General features: G+C 46.3%; 1 protein-coding gene across 1 annotated transcript in view; it reads left to right on the forward strand.

The window, feature by feature from the left end:
* Positions 1–26252, forward strand: part of LOC142786498 (rho GTPase-activating protein 45-like) — a 192512-nt gene that overhangs the window by 58883 nt on the left and 107377 nt on the right. Inside the window, exon 2 of the mRNA XM_075884225.1 lies at positions 15847–15969. Within this exon, the coding sequence (XP_075740340.1) occupies positions 15847–15969 (123 nt within the window). The remainder of the gene's footprint in view (positions 1–15846; positions 15970–26252) is intronic.

A 26252-nucleotide genomic window follows, 5' to 3' on the forward strand; every position in this document is an offset into this window, starting at 1 on the left:
AATACGCCTAGAATCTTAATTTCTTTCTTGTGTTTGAGAAAAATGCCATCCATGCGGATAGATGGGCAGCGTTTTGATGTACCCATGTGTCCGTTATTAAAGAACACGAAGAACGACTTCTCGGCGCTTACGGTAACTTTTTGTTCTCGTGCCCAACCAGATACCAAAGCCAGGACATGCTCAGCCTTTGCTTGTAATCGGAGTCTTGACTTATCTGTGATAACAATGATGGTATCATCCGCGTACGCCTGTATGTGTACGTCGGGTGGCACGGGAAGATTGAGTAAGCTGTGTATTACTATGTTCCACAGTAGCGGACTGATAGGGGATCCTTGTGGGCTGCCAATCGTTGTACGAACTGTCTCTTCTGCAACGTTGGTTGAAAAAGTTACAGTGCGGTTCGATAAAAAGGATTTGAGTAGAAAGTACAAGTTTTGTGGACACCTGTGCTTGCGTAAAAAGTTCAAGACTGCAGGATGCCAAACACTATCGAATGCTCCAACAAAATCAAGCGATATGAGTATGGTAGGAAGTTTGGCTGCCTTGTATGCAGCCAATTTGCTTCGCAGTGTGTATAGTGCTAAAGTAGCACTTTTATTGTGCGTAAAACCGTATTGATTATTGTGAAGAAGATTATTATTGTGCAGGAAATAATACAGACGAGCATTTAAGAGTCTTTCTAATACTTTACTTAATACAGAGTTCATAACTATTGGTCTATATGCATTAGGCGAATTGAGCGGACGTCCTGGCTTTGGTATGAATATTACTTTCCCTCTTCTCCAAGCCTGTGGGAAGTGTCCGATTCTTAAGGCGGTGTTGAAGATAAAATAGAAAAATTGAGGATGGTATTCAAATAATCCTTTAATGAACGAGTAGGTTAATCCGTCGTGTCCAGGGGCAGAGTGTGAGTTACCCTGTTTCATCGCGCACTCTATCTCAGATATTGTAAAAGGAGGGTCAAAAGTATGCCACGGGTAAGGACTAGCCGCAATGTTACGCATGATAGTGTGGTGCATGTTATCTTCAGAACAGCTGTCCACTACTACCAATGTATCGAGTAGTAGCCGGGCGGACTCCATTACAGAAGCTGTGCGAGTGCCGTTAGGTAAATCTAGAGGAGGAAGAAAAGTTACTTGGCGGTGTTTTTGAAATGCGGTTTTGAAAACATCGCCATATAAACATTTCTTAGTGAGAAAGTCACAAATGTCTTTATCAAACGATGATTTTGCTTTCCTGATTTTGTCCTTGTAGGTTGAGAATGCATCAACGTATAATTTGCGATACATGTCTCGAAGAACGGGGTCAGCTGTTCGCTGGTATCGTCGTCGCATAGCCCGAACACGCTTACGTTCAATAGTCAATTCTGGTGTCCACCAACCATTACCTAAATTACTACGCGGTGTTATGCGTCTTGAGTAACGTTGGCTTAAAGCGGAGTATATCGCATAAAACTTGTCTATAACCATGTTTAGGGCTTCAGGTGACCCAATGTTGCAGCCGAGTATCTTTGTGAACCAAGTATCGTCCTTTAATTTGTTAAGAATTTTCGTTCTTCCTAGATTAGTCAATCGTTTAGCACTGCTGGTGTGTGCTTGCGAAAACGAGAATTCAATGTAGTTGTGGTCCGAGAGAGTAGGAATTTGGAGAACATTCCAATGGTAAGCATCGCGAGTGAGGTCATGCGAAACCATGGTTAAATCTATCCATGAATCTGCATACGGAGTTGTGAAAGTTGGAGGGGAGTTGGGGTTGTTCAATATGACTAAGTCATTCGCCGTCACGAATTGGACTACTTGAGAGCCTCGAACATCCCCTATAGCTGGCCCCCACATTCTATGCTTAGAATTGAAATCTCCGGCTATGATGACAGTACAATCTGTAATCAATGAAACTACACATTGCAATTCATCCAGAACTGGGTCAATAGGTCTTTGCGGCGGTGCATACACAGCAATCAGTATTAATGTTTGGTCAATGCTTTCACACTTTACTGCAACAACCAAATCTGTTACGTGTAAAGGGAAAAGGTCAAAATTAGTGTTGTGCACTAGAAGCATGACGCGAGGATTGTTTGGTGCGTGGAACTTTGTTATGGTGTGTGGTATGCCTTGAACAGTGCCTGCGCGGATGTGCGGGTCACATACGAAGGCGAAATTGAAGTGTTGTTGTGTCATGTGTTCTATCAATAATTTTGTGGCATCACGTGTATGGTCTAGATTAGCCTGTAAAAATTTTAAGTTATTGCTGTGAGTCATGATAGTTCTGATCAATTTTAAATAACAAGCGCAACGCCTTTCCTAAAACAAAAATGCGAAAAGCTGTAAGGAGCCTTTTTTCATGTATTGCAGTGTGACCCGCGCAACTAGCAAATATCTTGAGGAAAGAAATATCGTGTAATTTTGTGGGATGTGCAGTTACTTGTAAGTGTGTGTCATATGGTGTAATTTCGTGTATGAATATGTCGTAATTAGGAGAATAGCGGCAAAAGCAGCGACCTCCATGTGATCCATATAAATGAGTCGAAAAGGATGCGGGCACTAATGCAGGAAATCGTAAATAACACTGCACGTTATAGAGGCCGCTGCGTCCTTCTTTGATGTACACGCCTCCTGGATTATCCATAGTCTGTTCTGGCCCTCATGCGGGCGACACGTTCTCGTAATATAGGACACATTTCGTGTCCAGTTGGATGAGAACTAGGTCTTGCGACCTTTTGGCATTCGTTGCAAACAATTCCTGGATCGTTCATCCTAAGAGTGCATGCTTCACCAAGATGTGTCCCCGTGCACTTCGTACACACCACTTTGTCAGGTTCGTTGGCGACAGGACAGGACTTTCTTGTATGGCCGTACGTTGCACAATATGTGCACAATGGCACATGAAAGTCCTCACTCACGCTACATGCTGTCCAACCGAGAAGAACTCGTTCCTGAGCAAGCAGTGAGCGACAGGTGGAAGGATCCACTTCGAGCACATGAGTGAAGTTGCCCGATCGCTCCTTGTACGATACTGCCACTCGGCATGTGGTCGGGTCTAAATGTAGGTTCGGATTGCGCATGTTTAGCTGTGAGATGATGTTGGCGGCTGGAATATCGGAGTCTACACCAGTGAGTTTGACGCGAGGTTTTCGCTTTTGGGGCAATCGGACTGACAATGACATGCTTGTGATTGCGTTCTTTTCAAGTGCATTTTTTAACCTAGTAATAGCGTTATGGTCGTTTGTTAATATTGTTAATCCATGACGTGTCTTTCTGATAGTCAGTTCGCCAATGTTTTCCCTCATGGGGTCAATGTTTGACTTAATAATCTTCGTGACCTCATTGGCAGGATTGGTAGACGGAATGAGTGGGGTTAGAAACATAATATGTTCATGCTCTCGCCTGGTGGTGTGCGTTGTGTGTTGGTCAGCGATTTCAGACCAGTGGGATGGCAGTACAGGGTGAGAACAAGTCTCAGGCCAAACGGGCGGGACCACGGTAGGACGCGCCGTGCTCCGCGCGGCTGCCGCCGCGTAAGTCACGGCCGTTTGGACAGGCCGAGGAGCCGAGAGTGCCGCACCGAGGGAAGCCGAATGTCTCGACAGGGCCAACTGGTGACGAAGTTCATCCATTCGCCCACCCTGGTTTTCTGCAATTGCTCGGATATCAGCACACTCCTGTACAATTTGTCGGAGCAAACCAATGATCTGGGACCTATGGGTATTAGGTACCTTACATGAGGCATCGAATAAAATATCGTGGATCTGTTTCTGATGTGCGATCACGCGGTGAAAAGAAGCTTGCATCATTTGACCACTTTCGGCAGGCAGCCTACCATTTTGCACTCACCCGCTGCAGCAGGCAACTGGATGTTAGTAACGTCGGGGATTGCGGGAACGGAAGTAACTGGCGCATTCTGCAAATCTACATCGAGCAGCGCCCTGTCCCCGTCCGGCGAAAATGTCGAACCATTGGATCGAGGCGAATCCCCCGGACCAGGGTGACTGCCTGCCATTGGAGGCTGTACAGAAACGGCCTCTGGCTCAGACATACCCGAGCGGGTATGAGCCAGCCATGTTGGAACCGGCAGCCGCTGGCCTATAGTACGACTGGTAATTGCGGCCGAATGGCCACTGAGAGAGCCTCGACTCCGTGTCGAACGGAATCGCAAGGTGTTCGAAAGCAACCCCTGAATAAATTCAGAGAGCAGGAAGACAGAATAGCTGACCTTTTGCAGCAAAAGAGTGGAGCCTGTGTGCGTCAAGCCTCTTCTCTTTCTTCGTCGTCCTACGCAGTGTGTGTGTGTGTGTGTGTGTGTGTGTGTGTGTGTGTGTGTGTGTGTGTGTGTGTGTGTGTGTGTGTGTGTGTGTGTGTTTGCGCGCGCACGCGAACGCACGCGCACGATAGTCTATTTATCTGGTTTTGCTACGCGCGCTGATGTGACACCACAAGTGCTTTGCTCAGTTCGGCACCAATAGAAAGTCTGTGTTTTCTGGTATTAAAAATCAGTTGTTCGAAAGCGCCTGTCATATGTTTATTCCCTTCTTTGTATTGGTGGGTTTTTTTCGTGCTTTTTAAACGTGAACAGATTGATTCCAGCTAGGCCAAATGGACGGGCTGGTTGATGTTCGAAGGTATTCTCTCTCAAGTTTTATGCGGAGCATCGACTAATCACGATTGTTTTTGAATTAGTTATTACACACAGTGTCGCAGTACAAAAAGAACTGCTCTGTGAAAACAGCAATGAACTCTAAAAATTTAATCACTCGCAGCGCCAGCGCGATTGCGTGTTAAACATGCGAGTAAATATAATAATGCTATCAATATTAATTACGACGCTACGGGCACCCCTGTATTCTGGCTTGTTCATGCAAAAATTTTGAATAACTTCGGTCGCTGTTTTTTTTTAATGGAACAATTCTGGGATGAACACGCATATTTTTTGCTGCATTGACCGGAATGGCCTGAATATTTTTTTCCTTCCTGCCGTCTCAATTATTTACACTAATTAGCATACGCTGAGTACGCATTAAAAGCGACGGCGAGCGGAGCGACCGAAATAGGGAACGTAAAGAAAACTAACAAAAAAGGTTAACTCAAAGAAAAAAAAATGATTTTGTAATGCGGAGTCCCGGAAGCTCAACAGTAGCAGCGCTGGCGAAATAAGAGGGAAAAAAAGAACTAGCTGAACCAGTGCAATACCGGTGTTCTGGAACTAGGTGTTATCACAGTACTGATAGTAGTGCGATGAATATTCAGTAAAAGAAGAAAAAATAAGTACGAAAAGAGTCAACCGTATGTATTTGAAAATGTCAGTGAAGGCAGCGGTAGGGTCAATACGGCTGCAAAGTGGCGAGAAAAAAAGATAAAATTTTAAAAAATACATATAAGCACGCGCGGAGATGTAGTCCAATTATATATACTTTAAAGAGTAAAATAACGACAAAGCTATATTCGAGGCTGCAATGAAATGTTGGTAAAAAGAGGAAAAACTATTTATACAGAATAACAACAGGATCAGCGGGACTCGAGAGATTGGTTAATGCAAAAATAGAGTTTTGCAATGCAAGCGTGTCGGGAGAAGTCGCTATAGAAGCTCAGGAAAATAAGAACAAAACAATAAAGTATTCCGAGTCTTCGTAGATAATTAGCTCCACTCGAAAATCGATACGGAAGTCTTCTGCCTTTTTTTACAGCTTTAGTGCGTGTTCTTGCTCTCTCATTAAAGCAAAGTCTAATTAAGCCTATGTAAGCGTTCCATGTTTCACAACTACCGGACACGACGAGTCGAAATTACCCGCAATTTTATGCGCCCATTATTTTAATTGCGAAGCATTTCTTAACGAACTTCAGCGACCTTGAGCGTATCTATATATATATATATATATATATATATATATATATATATATATATATATATATATATATATATATATATATATATATATATCTGTCGACGACTTTTAGCTCTCCTGGCCGTTTCTATAATGGTATCGATACCAAACTTGGTATGGCACAACATGACTGTATGAAGGACACATTTGACTAGTCGTAACATGAAATTCATGACATGTATGCCATGAATGTCATGATTTACATTTCATGGTCTTGCAGCTCTTGTGGTGGTTTCGTTCACATGGCATGTTGCAAAACAGGTATAGTATGACATGGCGAACACAAGCGACAGACCCTAACATAAAAATAATGACATGCGTGACCTGAAACAACATGACTACATGCCACGCTCATGATGCGCTGGCGGCCATTTCGCTAGCGTCACATATACCAAATTTGGCATTACAGTACGTGAATGGATGACGAAGGTATGTGACTGGTGTAAACTTAATAATCATGAGACACGTGTCCTGTAACAACATGACTACATGCCAGGCTTATGATGCGCTGGCGGCCATTTCGTTAGCTTTACATATGCCAATTTTTTTATTACGTGACGCCAATAGATGACGAAGGTATGTGACTGGTGCAAACATGACAATCATGAGATGCATGTCATGGAAGAACATGACTACATGCCACAGTCAAGGCGCAAATATATTTCGACGTGACGCGGTGCGCAAGCTCGCCGGCGTACATTTCGTCACGTCACGCCGGCGTTGCCATGCCAGGTGCCGGTCCTGCTATATACTCGCAGGCGCACACCGCGCTGCGTTGCTTTGACGCATGCACGTTTCAGCGCTTCCGGCGTCCCTCCTTCACGAAAAGAGAGAGACGCAGGAGGAGGAGGAGAAAAACTTTATTTATCCCAAGAGCGAAAGGTGCGGTGGTGGAGTGTCAGAGGAGCCTACCCAGCGTAGGTCTCCGCTACCCTCTTGGCCCAATCCAAGATCTGGTCCTGGACCTCGGGCGCCGAGCTGCACATAGCAGCCTCCCACCGCTCCTTATAATTAATGTCATATAGTGGTTTTGGGACGTTAAACCCCACATATCAATCAATCTTACTATTAATGTGTAGAGAATTGGGTGGTGGGTTTTGAGTACAACCCCACATGATATGGTCTGGGTTAGCTCTTTGTTGACAGAAAATGCACTAAGGGGTGGGGTATATCGCAGGGTGTGTAAGATGGCAAAAAGATGTGTAGGAAACGTACGGGTCTGTAACTGGCGCCTTAGTATTTCCTGGTAGCGTGAAGCTCCATGATGTAAGGGGGATATATAGTGCGCTGTAGGCGGTAGTGATTTGTTATATCGTGGAAGGTCAAAAGACGATTTCTCACGCTGAAAAAGGCCGCGTGGTCTAAGGTGCCATCAGAGGCCTGCGCTCGGCCGGTCATTCCTCGAGCACAGGTATGAGCTGCCTCATTGCCACTCAACCCTGCATGCGCAGGCGTACATATGAGAGCAACATCTTCCGTGGGAGGATGTTCCTTAAGAATTGAAAGGGCAGTTGATGAGATGCGACCTGCGCTAAAGTTGCGTATGGCAGTTTTCGAGTCACTTACAATCATAGTTATATTGGGGATGGGTAGACCTAAAGCGATGGCAGCATCCTCTGCCTCCTCCGAAGAGTTGACAGTGATGGATGCCGTTGTGAGCCCCTTGCCGTTATAGTCCACAGCAGAGAGGGCATAGGATGAGGAGGATGGGTATTCTGTTGCTTCGACATAGAGCACGTCATTGGCTCCATACAATTTTTTCTGAAAAGCTTTTGCTCTTTGAATTCTACGCTTAGTGTGATATGTTGGATGCATGTTTTTAGGAAGGGGCGGTATGAGTAACTGTTTGTGTATGTTTTGGGGAATGTTGTATTTAGCATTGGTGAGTGAGGTGAAGTTCATTCGGATAGACAATAAAATGTGGCGACCTGCGCTAGTGGTCGCGAGCCTTGCGTGTTGAGCTGTTAAATGGGCTTCACGGATTTCACATAGACTATTTATGACTCCTGTCTGGTGGAGTAGTGCGTTAGAGGTATTGATTACAATGCCTAGCGCCTATTTGTAAACTCCGCGGAGGAGGGTGTTTACCGATTCCTCCTCTGCTAATTTAAGAATAAGGTAAGGGAGGGTATATGTGATTTTACTAATCACAAAAGCTTGTATTACACGAAGTAGCTCCGACTCTCGGAGCCCTTAATTTCTCCCTGAGATTCTTCCTATCATTCTTAGGGTGTTTTCAGCGGTATTTCATAAAGCTTCGAGTATGTGCGTATTAAGTCGGTTGTTTTAGATAAATAAACCAAGCACACGAATGTGTGATACTCTAGGAATGAGGCACCTATTCATGGGAACTTCGATCATTGGAACGTGTTTGTTCCAACGATGAGTTGGTAGAAGGAGTAACTCTGATTTACTTGGGGTACATTAGAGATTCATCTGAGATGTTAGTGCTGTTATTGTATCTACAGCTGTTTGTAGGGTGTCTTGAATGTGTCCATCTGAGCCTCCTTTCACCCATAAGGTTATATCATCAGAATAGACGGAGAAGTTCAAGTCAGGGATACGTTGAAGAGCGTTGGGTATAGGTAGCATAGCCAAGTTAAAAAGGATTGGAGAGAGCACTGACCCTTGAGGTGTTCCGAACCTGCCTAGTGTATAGGGTGAGGAATGTTCTGGTCCTAATTTTAATGTAGCTGTGCGGTCCGTGAGGAAGCTTTTGATGTAAGAGTATATTTTAGCGTCACAAGAAATGCAGTTGAGGCCAGCATATATAGCTGAGTGGGCTACGTTATTGAAAGCTCCATGTATGCCCAGACCAAAGATTGCCTGAGTATCCTCGCTCTGGTTATGAGTTATGATGTCGTGTTGAAGTCGAAGCACCGCATATTGCGCTGAAAGTGAGGCCCTAAAACCAATCATTTCTAGAGGCAGTAGTCCATTATCCTCCACGTGTCTCTGGAGGCGTGCAAGCACAACATGCTCCATAGTCCTTCCGAGACAGGATGTTAAGGAAATGGGCCTCAGATTTTCTACCAAGAGAGCTTTGTTCGGTTTAGTATAAATATGACTCTGGCATCTTTCCACGAAGGTGGAAGGATGTCCGTGTCAAAACAGTCGTTAAAGTGCTCAGTCAAATCTTTAATAGAAATAGGGTCAAGATTTCTAAATAATTTGTTGTTAACGTGGTCGGGGCATGAAGCCGATGTGGTACAAAGTGTTGCGAGGGCGTGCCTAACTTCCGCTTCTGTTATCGGCGCATCTAATGACTCATTAGGTTTCCTTGTGTAAGATGGTATAGAATCCTTACGTAATTGAGGTAAATGAAACGTGCGGAGGTTATCGAAGAGCTGTCCTAAATGGCCACTGTGCTTGTGAAACAGTTTAGTGATAGCGTGAGAGTGCCGTGCGCGAGAAGTGCTGGGGTCTAGCAGATGTCTAAGAAGTTGCCACGTTCGTTTGTTAGTGAGGTGGTCATGCATTCCTTCACAAAGCTGACCCCATTCTTGGGCCGCCCATTGAGTCGTGTATCGCTCGATTTGTTGGTCTAGCTTCGCTATCCTAATGCAGAGTTTCCTGTTGTGGCGCTGGTGTTCACCGTCGCAGAAGTGACTGTTTTGCTTTCCACATATGGAGAAGCTTGGAGTCGAGAGTAGTTATCGGGGTGTCGGGGGGTAGAGTTCTCGTGTGAATTTCAACATCTTTTTGAAGCTGCTGAGTCCACTCGGCAAGGTCTGCAATACATGAGGGAGCGGTGCTGTGGCGAGTCTCTCTAAATTTGTCCCATTCTGTGAGCATCAGTGGTTTGGGTGCAATGGGTCTGTGTTTTAGTTGTAAAGTAATGCTAATAATGTAATGATCACTGCCAAGATTAGTCCAAACCATTGTGGGGGCATTGTGAGTGAGGGTAAGATCGGGGGGTGTATCTTTGTTCACACTGTTCCCCAAACGAGTAGGCTCCTCCGGGTCGTTGTGCAACGTAAAACGATGTGCCTGAATATGGGACCAGAGGGCTCTACCTTTCAGTGTAGATGCGGTGTAACCCCACGCTGGGTGGGAGGCGTTGAAATCCCCCACTATGAGGAGGGTGTGTTTGCCTGCCGAGGATGTAGCTCGGGCAAATAGGGAATTGAAGCGGTGCCTTTGCTCTTGTGGTCTACTATATGCGTTGAGAATGTATAAGAATGGCGAGTCAAATTTATCAGGTAGTGTTTGGAGAAAGTCGTGCTCGATGTCGATGTCAGCAAATTTTGAATAGGTAACTGTAAGGTGCTTCTGAGTTAAGACAGCAGTGTTTGGTTTGGTGTCAGCCAGGTTTTCATGCGTTTTATAACCTGGCAGCTGTCCTACACCATTCGTTTCTTGTAACGCAATGATTGGGGGAGGGGTAGTTTGTGATTTGATGTACTGCAGAAGGTTTGCCTTTTTCTCGGGGAAGCCCCCTGCAGTTCTATTGCCATACACAAAGTTCAGTGCGGTTACGAGGAGCCATTTTCGCTAGGTTGATTTGGCTTAGGTTGGGCAAGCTCTGGATGGTTAGCGTGGACCGTGTCGATCCACTGCGTGACTCTATCTAGGGTTTGTTGCATCGGTAACATGGCTTGTTGTATTGAGGCCACAGGTTCATGTAGCTACTGCAAGGAAGCTGTGGAGAAGGTATTAAAATTCTCTAGTTTTTCCTCAAGTTTGGTTACTTTTCTTTCTTTTTGCCAACCTTCTCTAGTTTCGCTTCGACTTGGTCTACTCTCTCATCGAACGACAATGTGGGAGCCGAGACTTATCGTTTTTGCGCAGGTGGTTGAGCGGGGTGCCTAGCTATAGGGGTGGTTGAGAGAGGAGCTGGTGCTGGTGAGATACGTGTAGGGGTGAAAAATGAGGCGGGGAGGTGTGTGGAGGTAGATGGTTGTTTGAAGGACTGAAGCTATAGGCGTAGTTTTACATTTTCTGCCCTCAATTTAGCCATCACATCCTGCAATAGTTTGAGCTGATTTTGAATCGAGCTTTCAGGGGAGGCTACATCAGCCCAGCTCACCTCGTGTCCACGGCCAGTCCGAGGGCTGGGGTCTTGATGAATGCTTTTGTTGCGGCTTGCTCTGCGGCTGCGACTTTTTCGGCTTTGTTATCTTGTGATGCTGCGTGAGCGTCCTCTAGGGGCGTTCTTGAAAGATGGGCTTGGGTCGAGGAATGGAGCTGCATCTTGCTGGAAAGTTGAGGGTGCGTGCTTTGGTTTGGGCTTGTAGAGCTGTGGGTACTAGGGCAAGCCGGTGGGGTGGTCACTGTTGCACACCACACACTTAGGTTCACATTCGTGATCAAGGAGTGGGTTCGGAATGCCACACATTGAACATAAAGGCTGAGGGGCGCCTGGGCATAAGTCTGGTTTGTGGCCAAGCTTGCGACAGAGATTACAGGCTTCCGTCTTATGGCGATAGGGTACGCATCTAGTAGTAGTAGTAGTAGAAGTAGTAGTAGTAGTACTTTTATTTACAGTAAGCCGGATACAGAGCTCACTGCAGGGGCAAAGGGCTAAAGGCGAACAGCCTGACAAAGGCCCTTGTCCCTCCGCAGTCCGTGACAGTGCAAGGCTTAGACATCAGCACTGATAAACAATATATATATTCAATACGTTGGTTTCAAGCAACCTGCAATTGTACACACAAAATTCAAGCATAAATAGCATAAGAAGTTTGCATAACGATCACGTTGCATAACGATCTTCAAGGTAACTTTTAAACAGTTGTAATGCAACTCCACGCACCCCATAACTTGATAATTTATGAATCAATGATTTGAATTGTATGAAGTCAAATGCCTTTTTTAAGATCGAGGAAAGCCCAAGAGTATATTTTTTGTTTTTCATATTTTCGATTATCTTATCTTTGATATAGAGTAGAGCTTGTTCTGTTGATTTATTTTTTTTTGAAAACCATACTAACATTTTGTTATTATTTGATACTTATCAAAAAAGGATGCAAGTCTTTCATAAATAACCCCTTCAAATATTTTTGATATTGTTGGAAGCACGAATGCAGGTCGATAGTTCGCTAAAGTATTGATATCACCACCTTTATGTACTGCAGTGACTTTTGCCACTTTTAACTGCTCTGGAAATACACCGTTAGTGAGGGTGAGGTTGATAATATAGGCCAAGACATTAGATATCAATGGTGACACCATTTTTAACTCAACAGAACGTATCTCATCAATTCCTGATGCAACATTGTTTTCAAGTTGATTAATCTTTCTACTTCAACCGGATCTGTGGGTGCGAGAAAAATAGAATACGGCAAAGGAGACTTATCAGGAGTTGGAGCATTATCTCGCTTTTCATCCGTTAAAATAAAGGAACCCGCATTTATGAAATGTTCATTCATAACATTGGCCAACCTTTCACCACTGAAAATCTGACCATTCATTGTTAGGTCCTGTGTCCTATTACAACCCTTATTTGTGTTCGTAAGCCCACTTATGACCTCCCATAGCTTCCTCTGGTCATTGTAAATGCTTTCAAATAATTTTTCATAGTACGTAGTTCTGTGTAGCCTTCCGTATTTTTAAGTTTAAAACGTTTCTGTATTTCTTGTACTCAGCTAAGGCGTCTGTGTTCCGCGAACGAATGAAATCATGATACAATTTATTCTTTATTTTTATGCACCGGTAAAGATCACGATTTATCCAAGGCTTTCTGCATTTCTTATTTCTGCCACGTGAGCGCTTCTGAAGTAGAAATGCCGCATCATAGCTAGCACTCAATAACCTCATGAATGTGTTATAAGCATCATCAGGATTTTCTTGTCTATAAACAGTGGTCCAATCTATGTTCTGAACTAGCTGAAAAAAATGTTCCTGAGTTTTGCTGTTTTTAATTCGGTGGAAAGATGTCTCTGTTTTCTGACCAATTTGAGAAGTAAATCGTGCAAGAAAGAAGATGGGCATATGATCACTTATGTCATACGCTAATACCCAGGATTTTATATTCTGTGAACTTAAATTTGAGGCGCATATATCAAGGAGCGTAGCACTTGTTGATGTAATCCTAGTAGGTGAACGTATAAAATTTGTACTTCCATATGTAAGTAAGAGCGTTTCAAAATCTTTGGCATAAGGATGGTGATGCCACCCTGATAACTTATGTAGAAAGGCACGCGCGTACCTTTGAAGGTGACCATGATGGACGTTGTGGAACCCATGCGACGTCCCGTCAGGATGAGGCCTAGTCTGTCATAGTACAATAGACTTGACAAGATGGTTTCAGATGTGTGTTCCATAGGAATATTACGGATGACCCCTCGGCAGGTATTCGATGTATCGGTAATGTGGGTGATCACTTCAAAGCTGCGCTCATTCATCTTGATGGATTTGATACGGTAGTATGCTTCGGTGCGTGCCGAGTCCGGTGTGCTTATGAGCAGAATGTTGCTTACAGAGTTGATGCGGTATGGGTCATGTAGGGAGCTTGTGAGCGCTGCCGCTTTTAGGACGGAATGTATGAGCTTCGGAAGTGGAGTGTCAGCACAGATGAGGCCTCCACGTATTCGCAGGACTATTTTGTAGTCGTCCGCTGGAAGTGGAGGATGTCTGGGGGCACTGCGACGAGTCGATGGGAAAGCTTTTTGTGACTCTTCTTGCGAAGTGTTGATGGCAGGCGTCAATTTCTTCGCAAATGAAGCGGGCTTTCTGGCCCTGGCATACACTTGACGCCAGCTGCCTTCATCATCGTCGAGAGCTTCGGTGGAGGGAAGCTCCTCTCCCTCTGTTTCGTAGATGACCATGTTGGTAGGCCTAGCCGGTAGGCCTAGCCGGTAGGCCCACCGAGGTAGTCGAACGCTGCCAAAAAGTCGATCTTCGTGGATAGGAACTGCGAAGCGCTCACTTGAAATCACTTCAGATGATGCGGTTGATTCCGTAGAAAGCTTCACATTTGTTCAAGTTGCCATTGAATGACTTAAACAGTCAGAAACGGGAGTTTTGCCGGAGCGCTTGCGAAACGCGGCCGCTCCCGGTGGCGTCTATGGCGCGTCCACAGACGCAGTGTTGTCTGGGTAACGCATCGGTGCAAAATGCAGCATGTCTCATTTCCCGCCGGTTACCGTCGGGCCGCGCTGACGGACACTGGTCGCGCCTGGCGTCAGACTATTGAGTGCTCCTGTTTTGCTAACGTTGCGTCGCTGTGCCGAGCGTGCGCGCGCGTCAACACCACATTGGAGTATATTGGGCCCTTCATGATGCGCTCACGACCGTTTTGCTTGCTCCACATATATCAAATTTGGTGCCACGTGGTGTCAATGGATGGCGAAATATATGACTGGTACAAACATGATAATCCTGACACGCGTGTCATGTGAGAACATGACAACATACCACGCTCATAGCGGGCTCGCGGCCGTTTCGCTAGCTCCACATATACTAAATTTGGTATCACGTGACGTGAATAGATGAGGAAGGTAAACGAGACATTAAAACATGATAATCATCACACGGAAGTTATGTACGGCATCATTTAACTTCACCTCGTAACGTTGTGCTGATTTTAAAGTGACATATCAACCTTTCTCATTCGTGCTTCGAATATCGTTGATTCCCACTGTACGTGGGACCTGCCAAATTCTGTCACTGTGTTTTACACGTGTCGCGACAAGTGTCGGTGCCCCACAATAGAGCCTGCGTATACATCAATTATGTTGACGCACTCGGGTTAATGTTACTGTAATATACTGCATTCGCTGCTGCACAAGTACCGCATCAGGTGACGTGCCGTGTGCCAATTTGAAGTTGCTAGGAACTGTACGTGGCACACGCTCACAGCTTTCTGGCTGTAATTTATGACAATACCTTGTCATTGTTGGTTTGAACAGATCCGTGTTTACTGTGTGTTGGCTTCCACCTCGTAATAAGAGAATGATTTACTCTCACATAATAAAACATGCCACACAGGCTGCTAAACGCCCCACAGGCCAAAATGTAGGAGAGTCTCTCCGAACGTCGTCCTCTTCCTTCACTCTTTCCAAAAAGGTGCATGAATCTCTAATATGTGCTGATTTGAATCGAGGAGTAGCAGCCGTCTTTCACCTACACTTCGGACCTCTGCGCACATTTAAGAAAATTAACGAGGACCAGTCGCATTGAGCCCGCAGTAATTGGGACACGTGACGTAGTGCTTTTCGAAACGCCTCAATTATTTTGTTCTAATACGTCAGCAATTATAAAGACACCTTAAGCGAAAAAAATTGCCATTCATTGGCTTCGGCGTTGTCTTTGGTGTGATGTTCTGTCTAGTGCTCGAGAATCCTGTCTCGTCTCGTGTGTGCGGCAAGCTGTTCAATTGAGAGAAACCATGTGAGAGGAGAGGCACTTCTGTGGAGGGTCCGGGTGAGACGGTAAGCGCGTGTGACCGAGGGAAAGGAGGGAGCGAGTGGAAAGGGTAGGGAAAAGGGGCAGGTGTAGCATTCCTGTCTCTTCTGCAAAAGAACTGACATTTGAGCGAGTTTGACGCTGTTGAACGTGTTGCCGCGCTGAATCCACTCATCATGTCTCTCTTCTTGACAGACCAGATCAGGTCGCTCAGACATTCTGCAACCTGGCTAACCTCCGTGCCTTTCGTTCGCTTTTTTCTCTCCCTCTGTCTTCGTCTGCCACGGTGGAACAGTGGCTACGACACTCTGCTGCTGACCCAATGGTTGCGGTTTTGAGCCCGGCCGCTGCGGTCACACTTCAATAAAGGCGACCGCAGTGACAGCGCCCGTGTACTGTGCGATATCAGTGCATGTTAATGGACTAACACCATATGGTCAAAATTTCCGGAGCCCTCCGCTACGGCGTTTCTCATAATCATGTCGTGATTTTGGGACGTAAAACCCTTGCTGTTAATATTATTGTCTCTCTGTCTTCAAAAGCATCGCTCTTGATAGCTTATGTCTCGATCTGGACACTAAGCTGCTATAGAGAATACTTTTTTTTTTTTTTTTGCTGTGCAGACCCTACAGCCCGAGGATCCCGGTCCGTCTGCACCACGTGGAGGTGGCCAGTCGAGGTCCCCTGGAGGAGACCAGGGCAGCGCTCGCGCCACCATGGGACCTGCTGCACCCGAAGCACGCCAGGTGGGGTAACGAGCGTCTTCTTCTGAGAAGATAAACTTTAGACGCCTCTACAAACGCTAAAAGTGACTGTTGGCTTCGGTGTTGGTATAAACCCGAATCATTGAAAAATTCAAAGAAAGCAACGATGCAGCTGGCGCGCCTTGTAGTCCCATGCATCAAGACGCCTATAGCGTTTGCTAAAGCACTACAAAATATATGAAGAAGTTGTTGAAATTGTTTAGTGTATATGCTATTTATTTGTTATGCTCTAGTTTACGGAAGGGAGCTGTCTTCGATGTACACCCTAAAAAAAATGCCCGCAGCTTCCCTCGGGGGAACACTGAGGAGGATGCGGAGCATATAATTGGTTAACGGGGTGTTAAAGTGCGACTTACTTGGGTCGATGGCTAAATTGGTTAACGTGGTTGTGAAATGGGGTGTTAAATTGCGACTTACTTGGGTCGATGGCTAAATTGGTTAACGTGGTTGTAGGAGGGGGTGTTAAATGAGTGAACACGTACACACGTATGCGAAAGGGCGGCGCTGGTCGAAGGGACGTCGATCATTGTGTTTGTGGATTCGTTGGAATTCATTTCACCGCGACCTTGGACGTCGACGCGCCGTACAAACCAACCGACGAGCGGCAACTGAGCGAGCGAGCGCCGACCTTGAGTATATATACAGCTCGACGGCGCATGCACTGTCAGCTGTTGAATGTTCTCGAAGCGCGACGCCACATGCGCGTCCACTGGAGAATCAGGAGAATTGTAGATGTCGAACGCGGTGTGTAGAGGAGGAAGGGTGCACAGATGGTGGAGGAGTGAAGCGCGCGCGGTGTGTAGAGGAGGAAGGGATGCACAGATGGTGGAAGAGTGGGCGACGGCGCATGCGCGCGCGTCAGCTGTCGAATGTTCGAGAAGCGGCGCGGACGGCGCACTACAAGGCGCGAATATAAGATGCTTCGCATCTAAAAAATTGACTAATCGAGGAGTGTTTCTGCCGCACAACTATCATCGTCATCTACTTCAAGTACTTTCCTCGCGTTATCACCACGGTTTCGGTAGTTCGCGGTCGCGAACGGCGCCCACTTTATCAGTGTAACATAGCGTTCCTGACAGGAAAGTGGCCAGCGCCGTGTTTTCAAAAAAATGGCAGCATATCCACGGAGTGAATGATAAAGAGTGGGGCGAAGAATTCGTCCGTCCATTCGTTCTTGCTTCCGTCCGTCCATGCGTCCGTCAGTGTGACCGTCCATGCGTCCATCAGCCCGTCCGTGCGTGTGTCTGTTCGTGCATCCGTCCCTGCGTTCGTCCATGCGTTCGTCCATGCAGCCGCCCCTGCGTCCGTTCATGCGTCCATCCATGCATCTGTCTATGTGTCCGTTCGTCCATCTATTCAACACTCCAAGTACCACCATCTCGCATCTTTTCATCATATATTCCCCATATAGAAGCACCGCCATCAAGCGGACATTCCAAGGACTAAACGAGAGGTGGCACACGCACGCTTTCTTACGGCTTGCGCTTCGAGTCCACTTTCCACCTTTAACCACCTCGAGTTCATGGTATATACTAGTTCACTGTATTCATGGCACTGCAGCCGAATGCTCGCTAAACCTTTCGAAAAACAAGGAGGTTACGCCCAGCGAGTATGACGTACCAAACTTTTTCAGTCAGATAGTGCTCAATGTACATGCCAATGGCTGCTAATGGGAAATGAGAGGCAGAGAATTCGGCTTTAACTTTTTTACGACTTGCGCTTCGTATCTACTTCCCATTTTTAGCCACCTCGAGTTCATTCATGGTATATACAAGTTCACTGTATTCATGGCACTGCGGCTCAACACTCGCTAAACCTTTCTAAAGCTAAGGAGGTTACACCCAGCGAGTATGACGTAGCAACCCTTTCTTGTCAGATAGTGCTCATTGTACATGCCAATGGCTGCTAATGGTGATCGCAGCCTGCGCTTTAACTAAAAGCGGAATGCTCCTGCCTCTCATTCCCCAATAGCAGCCACTGACATGTTCATTGAGCACTATTTTTTATTGTTCAACAACGCACAGAAGAAGTCTCTCACCGGCACCACCTTGGAAATCAAAATGTTATACTTGTTACATACTACCAGGGGCGAACAGGTGCCGCTATAAGGAGCTTCGCCCCTAAAAGGAAACATGAGCAAGTCAGATGACGATTATTGTTGTGTAGCAGAACTACTCCCCTTATACTCCATTTTTTTCTTAGAGCGTAATCTTTGGACACTGTATGTTCTGTGTTCGACTCCCCCATCTGCTAATATTCGCCGATTTCAGTAAAACTTTGAACGTGCGTTTTCGTCCGTACCGTGGTGATATGTGCCACATTGTACACCCATCAGCCGTTTAGTTGTTTTGAAAAACAAAATTAAAAATTGGTAGCCGATTCTGGAAATACACTTGTAGACGCGGGCCATCCTGTATAGGGTGGCCCGTGTATATTGTACTAGAATATAGGGTAGTGTGTTCAGGCACCCTCTCTCGCCATGCATCGCGTGAAACGGAGCTCGTGGACAAAAAACCGGTTCTCAAGGCGGTGCTGCCGTAGCATGGGCTGGCAGAATCGTCAGCCCCGCGCCGCTCTGCCTTCTCGGGGGCTGTTCAGTGACCTGTTGCTTGTTTTCGCGCCAGCATAACGAAAGTTTTTCTGGCAGTTTTTTTGCTGGCCACGCGACAGTGAGGCAATGCCGAGTCATAGGCGGCAACGACACTGTTTTGCATCTAGGTGCGAAACAGGGTATACTATTGGAAAAAAGGTGAGCAGCCATCGCTTTTCGCTGGACCCAAAAACGATGCACGGAGGAAGGTTTCAGAACAGAATTCGCATCGAACGGATGGGACCTTGAACTAAAGCTGCTCTGTATGTGAGCTACACTTCAAGCCTTCATGTATTCTAGAAGACTGCGTGCATGTTATAAACGGCGAAGAAGTTCGCGTACCACGTAGGAGACCAGAGCTTACGCCGGACGCCGTGCCGATGTTACTGCCCAACACCCCAAGCTGCTTATCGAAGAAAGCGCCGCATCCAAGACCTCCGAGAAAGTGAAAGAACTCGGTGGTCGAATCTACCATCTCCAAGAAAACTGCAGCACCCTGTGTTGATGGTGAGGCTAGTGATTCAGGTTCATCGAAGGACCTTCCTGCTGACTACGAACCCGGGGTGGCGAACACTACAGAGACTGCAGCTTCGCTGAAACGCTTACTCAAGCTTTGTTTACCTTAAATTTACATGAGCTCGATCACACCGCATCTCGTGTCAAAGAGAGCGGTAATTTACGTGCTGTCCCGACTTCATTTTTTCGTGAAGGGTATCAACCAGTCTTGAGAGGCAAAAGGAGAATAAAAAAAGCTGCACGTGAAAATCAGTCGGTGTTCATAAAGGTGCCACCGTGATGAAATGATCGTGAACTGATAATTCCACGAAATGGCGATGAACTTGATCAGTGTTACTGCTCACTGCAGCATGCGCGCTCTTAAATAAAGGGCTTCTTCTTACAGTCTGACAGTTGTGCCAAGTGATGTTTCCTTTTGACTGTACAGTGCAATAACCCGGCCACAGCAGCAGTATTTCGGCGGGCGCGTAATCGTTCAAGGACCCAAGGTTGTCAAAATTATTCCCAAGTCTTCAGCTACGGCGTACCTATCAATCAAATGGCAGTTTTGTCACCTTAGCCACATAATTACAATTGCATAATGCAACTATCGACAAAAACAGTGCCACGCGCGTAATGAAGGAAGGCGAAGCTGTCACAGTGTGCAGACTACAACTTGATATAGCAGTAATATAACAAAAAACTTTCGGGTTTATAGATGCTCCTTCGATACCTCAATCTTTCTAATTTTTTATTCATTCACCAACCGAGCATCAAGAACTGCAGGGAGTTTCCCCAAGGATGACTGCTTCACTATCGTTGGTTAATACCTGCAGCGCATTCGGACCATGCGTTGCAGCTTTGACATTTCCAAGTGTGCGCGCGTGTGCTGTCGAATGTGCTGTGTTTATCTCTATTCCCTCTCTCTTCTCTATCTTTCATCTCCCCCATCCCCCTCCCATGTGCAGGGTAGCAAACCTGCTGCCTATAGGCTGCTTAACCTCCCTGCCGTTCTTTTCCTCCTATTTTCCTCACTTCTTCGTTTTGTTTTGAATGCACTACGAACACACCCATTCAGAAAGCTTTTCGCGGATGTGTCAGCAATTAAACACAAGACTATAAAGCGCGACGTATGCAAGTGCATGTCACAGGATCGAATCCCAGCTGCGGTGGCTGCGTTTTCGGTGGAGACGCAAATACTGAGGTGCGTGTACCTAGATTTAGGTGCACGTTAAAGCACCTCAGGTGGTCGAATTTCCGGAGCACTCCTTTACGGCGTCTCTGATAATCGTATGGGGGTTTTGCGACGTTAAGCCCCTGCTATTACTAATACCAAAGCACAGGAGTGCATAAAAGGCAATGCGTGAGGTGACAGCCTATGCTAAGGTGGCACCTTCTCGTGGCTGTCGATAACAACTGCGGCAGCCACGGCTCCTCCCTGAACACACTACCCCATATTCTAGTACACTATATGTAATGTAAGTGTCTACTCTTGTTCAATACCCCGCCTTTCCCAGCAGATGGATGCAGGGCGCGCTTTCTTTTACGAGGCGACGATGACGCCAGACTCTAGGCCAGACTCTAGGCCGAAACGTCGAAATAAACTACGTTGTGACCGCTCACAGCGGATCTACTGGACTATATATATATATATATATATATATATATATATATATATATATATATATATATATATATATATATGCATTCGTGTAGATAGGACGCATAAATAATGCTCACAATATATATATATATATATATATATATATATATATATATATATATATATATATATATATATATATATATATATATATATATATATATATATGTATATATATATACTGTGAGCATTATTTATGCGTCCTATCTTTTCATCTGTACATACTCATCATCACCAGTCAAGTTTAGGTTGTGGGGCACATACTCGAGTCAATAAAGGAGAGTCTTGAGTGTATTCGACGCCATCTTATAAGTGGTGGAGAGTGCTGCCCGGTTCCTGCGTCCTCTCGCGTTCTCGGACACCCCAGCGTCTTCTAGAACACATCCCTGGAGCTCCGTTCAGGCCGCCGCTTAAACGACCTGGGTCCGGTAATGTCGCAAGCCGCCCAGTCCAGCGTGCCAGCTTCGCCACTGCTCCCACCACCAAGAAACCCTTCTCACCTGGTCACCAGCCCTCAAAAGGATCCTCCGCTGTTCGCAGGGCTTCCGGGGGAAGACGCTGAAGACTGGCTCGAGGAGTATGACCGCGTGAGTGTTATCAACAACTGGGATGAGTCTGTGAAACTCACCCACGTTGCATTCTACTTGAGCGGCGTCGCAAAAACGTGGTTTTTCAACCATGCCACAGATTTTCCGACATGGCCCGCCTTTACACGTCAGATCCGCCAGATTTTTGCCAACCCGTCAGTGCGCTCGGATATCGCCAAAAAGAGGCTCGGTGCACGTGTTCAACGCCCTGGCGAGTCTTACACTTTATACATCGAAGATGTTCTCGCCCTTTGCCGCCGCATCGACAACCATATGGCGGAAAACGACCGTGTGCGCCACCTGCTAAAAGGAATTGCGACTGCCGCTTTCAATGCGCTTGTGGTGCAAAATCCCCAAACCGTAGCCGATGTTGTCGCTACCTGTCAGCGCCTTTAGGAGCTTCAGACCACTCGTGTCGTCAGCGAGTCATTCAAATGTCAGCTACTGAGAGGGCATCCGATGTCGATCCATACAGCTTCCGTTTCGTTGCTGCCACTGATTGTTTCATTTCGCCAGGAGATGAACAACTTCTAATGATCGCTTCGGATACTATAGTTAACGGTGACGTGTTCATAGCTCCATCTGTTCGCTCCGAATCTGCGGGGCTTACCATAACACCCGGCCTTGTGCGGTTTAACGACGGTAAAGCATTGGTCACCGCCTTGACTCCAACTTCTTCGCCAGTGATGCTACCCCAGGGCACTGTTGTGAGCTGCTTCGCTGACAGTGAGCCCTTTTCGCTGGTTCCCCTTCACGCAGAATCACCGTCTTTGTCTGCTACTACTGATATCAAGGCTACCACTGTTACCTTAAATTACATCATAAGTCCTCACCTCACTTCCAAGCTAAAGAGAGACCTCTTGTACCTTCTCCAAAAGCACAGCTTTTCGTTTGATGTACATTGCAAAGTTCTGGGCCGCACCTCCGTTGCAGAGCACAGCATCGAAACCGAAGGCAGCTCCATTGTACGCGGCCGCTCATACCGTCTCTCTTCGGCGGAACGGCAAATCATTGAGTAAAACGTCGCTGACATGCTTAAACGGGATATTATTCGACCTTCATCCAGCTTCTGGTCGTCTCCTGTGGTGTTGGTCCGGAAAAAGGATGGCTCTGTCCGCTTTTGTGTTGATTACAGAGCGCTCAATAAGATCACGAAAAAAGACGTATATCCGTTGCCACGCATAGATGATGCCCTGGACTCCCTACAAGGCGCAGAATATTTCTCCAGCCTCGACCTCCGATGCGGGTATTAGCAAATACCTATGCGCGAAGCAGACAAGGAGAAAACAGCGTTTGCAACGCCTGACAGGCTTTACGAATTTAACGTCATGCCTTTTGGCTTATGCAACGCTCCAGCAACATTCGAGCGCATGATGATACTGTCTTACGTGGTCTCAAATGGAAAACCTGTTTATGTTATTTAGACGACATCGTCATTTATTCTTCTACTTTTCCTCAGCACCTTAAGCATTTGGACGAAGTTCTAACGTGCATTTCGAACGCTGGCCTACAGCTCAATACAAAAAAGTGACACTTCGCCAGCACAAGCATGAAAGTATTGGGTCACCTTGTCAGCAAAGACGGCGTTCGACCCGACCCCGACAAGGTTGCTGCCGTAATTAGTTTTCCACGTCTGCACAATCAAAAACAATTGCAAAGTTTCGTGGGCCTGGCGTCTTACTTCCGCCGCTTCATCCATCACTTTGCTGCCATTGCGGGGCCGGTACACAAGCTTCTGACGGCAGGAACGGATTTCACGTGGACTGACGAGTGCGAGTGTGCTTTCCAAGCCCTTAAGCGTGCTTTGACATCAGACCCCGTTCTCCGTCACTTCGATGAGAGTGCACCCACTTTCCTGCACACAGATGTCAGTGGCCACAGAATCGGGGCTGTCCTCCTCCAGCGCGACGACACTTCACGTGAGAGAGTATTTGCGTATGCCAGCCACGCACTAACACCTGCGGAGCAGAACTACTCGATAACAAAGCAGGAATGTCTCGCTGTTGTTTGGGCCATCCAGAAATTTCGACCTTATCTGTATGGACGCCACTTCACTGTCGTTACCGACCATCATGCCCTATGCTGGTTGTCCTCGCTGAAGAATTTGTCTGGGCACCTCGATCGCTGGATACTGCGTTTGCAAGAGTTCACTTTTGACGTTGTGTACAGGTCCGGCAAACAGCATCAAGATGCTGACGCTCTCTCTTGCTGCCCTCTGCCACTTTCATCTCCAACCACGCATCCTCAATGCCCCTCAGGTGATCAAGCGGCTTCCTCTTCACTCACGTTATCACCCCTGGCAGTTGCTGGGTCACTACCTTTAAACAGCAGCGCCCAGCTTGCCGCGTACCAATGTTACGACCCCTACTGTAACCGCATCATCGGATACTTGAATGGCTCGCCTTCTCCACCTAATGCCAGACTACGTCGTCAGCTACGGCTGTTCAAGCCAGAGAACAATGTCCTTCATCACTATACTTACAATGCGGATGGGCATCGGTGGGTGCCAGTACTTCCCCGTTCGCTGCGAAAACAAGTTCTCGAAGCATTGCACGACGACCCATCAGCTGGACACTTAGGATTTCAAAAGACCTACAACCGCGTTAGGAGCCGTTTCTTCTGGCCTGGTCTTTCTACCTTTGTGGCTAATTATGTCGCTTCTTGCGCACTTTGTCAACGCCGGAAATGACAAACTTCAGCTCCTGCTGGCTTATTACAACCCATTCCATGTCCCGACACACCTTTTGTCGTTGTTGGAATAGACCTCGTCGGGCCACTTCCCGTAATGCCAGCGGGCCACCGCTGGATCATCACAGCCGTCGACCACCTCACACGATACACGGAGACCGCTCCTCTACGTACTAGCTCTGCCTCAGACGTTGCCACCTTCTTTTTAGAAGCCATTGTGTTGCGTCATGGTGCACCTCGCGTGTTGTTGATTGACCGAGGCAGGGCCTTCCTGTCAACAATTCTCAACGAAATCCTAAAATCTTGTGGCACAGTTCATAAGACCACATCCGTTTACCTCCCGCAGACAAATGGGCTGACATAGCGATTCCACCGGACTCTAATCGACATGATATTCATGTACATCGGACCGAACCACGATAATTGGGACAAAATCTTGCCGTTCGTAACATTTGCACACAACACCGCTGTTCAACAAACCACCGGGTATTCACCTTTCTTCCTCGTCTATGGTCGTGTGCCGACATTCACCATTGACGCCTCTTTCTTCAATGTAATGACAAAAACGTCCACGACTACGCCAGAACATTTCGTCTCCAGGCTTGCTGAGGCACGGCAACGTGCTCAAGTCAACACGGAGGCCAGTCAACAAGACCGCAAGCAACGCTATGACAGCTTTTGTCGAGACGTCACCTTCCGTCCTGAAGATGAAGTACTACTTTGAACGCCTGTTTGCACACCCGGATTGTGTGAAAAGTTTCAGTCACGCTTTCTAGGACCTTACGTTGTTTGTGAACGAACATCTTCTGTCAATTACCTTGTCACTCCCGTCGAGGGTTCCTCGGACCGTCGTTACCGTGCCTCCGAGATAGTCCACGTTTCACCTCTTAAACCCTTTGTGTGCCGTACCTTTCCTGCCGAAGTCTCGGCCGGGCCGGCCGCTCAAGTGCGCGAGGAAAATAAGTGTGGGCATTATTTATGCGTCCCATTTTTTCATCTGTACATACTCATCGTCACCAGTCAAGTTTAGGTTGTGGGGCACATACTTGAGTCAATAAAGGAGAGTCTTGAGTGTACTCGACGCCATCTTACAATATATATATATATATATATACATATATATATATATATATATATATATATATATGTATATATATATATATACATACATACATACATACATACATACATACATACATACATATATCACGTCTTTGATAATGTAGTCTGCCATATTTGTGGATGCTTCACAGTTTAGCAATGAAACCCTCCAGCGCTTCGCGCCACTCATCATTATTCACTCCGTGGATATGTTGTGATTTTTTTTCAGCTACGCACATCATGTTAGTCGTCGTTGACATCGAGTCTTACACAAGCATGCACAATATATGTACTGAGCGACGAGGAGTTAAATTCAGGGCACGTCAGATGTTTCATGCGCCGGCAGGTCGAAATTGAGAGGTCATGCTTCCGCGCTCAGATAGTAGCTGCAATCATCGCTGAACTTGTCACAGGTATGTTCAGCCGAGGTGACACAACTTGATTCCGCGCCACATGACATCGTCAACTTGGTTTTTAGACGTCATGAGAGGCATGTGAGCTATGTTTACACCCTTTCCAGCCGTCGCAGTGTGTAACGGATGTCGTGACGTCATCGGGTACGAATTTTGTGACGTCATTCGATACTCGCCACGGAGGACGGAGCAGCCCCTTTTTTGGTTTTGATTCATTGTTAGTTGTTTAATTACAATTATTGAGTGTATGGGCAAAATCAACTACCCCATCTATTGCTGAACTGTCAATAATATTTGAAAACAACACTGTGTCAGTATGGTCAAAAATTTACCAGAGCCCTCCTTTAAGGAGTATAGCCGGCACCTTTCTTGTGCGCCAGCATCTCGTCATATCAAGTCAATAAAATAGCAAGAAATAAGAAGTAAAAATAAGTGACTGACAGTAATTGAGAAGTAATTGACAGTATTTAGAGGGTGCATGATCGCTATTGAAAATATCTTTTTTTATTGATGTGATATATGATATGATATGATATATGACCGAGTAATGACCGTAAATCATCTTTACAACTACCGTTTGACGCTGTCTTACTGCGTGGCGAATAAGAAGAATAACTCATTTTATAATGACCTATCGATGCTACAAAAGACATCTCACTGGCACGATACACGTTTCCCAGAAACGTGGTCTGTTCCAATGCCGCGGCATAACTATGCTTCTCAATCGA

The sequence above is a fragment of the Rhipicephalus microplus genome, unplaced genomic scaffold (assembly GCF_043290135.1).
Source record: "Rhipicephalus microplus isolate Deutch F79 unplaced genomic scaffold, USDA_Rmic scaffold_24, whole genome shotgun sequence".
Taxonomy (NCBI): domain Eukaryota; kingdom Metazoa; phylum Arthropoda; class Arachnida; order Ixodida; family Ixodidae; genus Rhipicephalus; species Rhipicephalus microplus.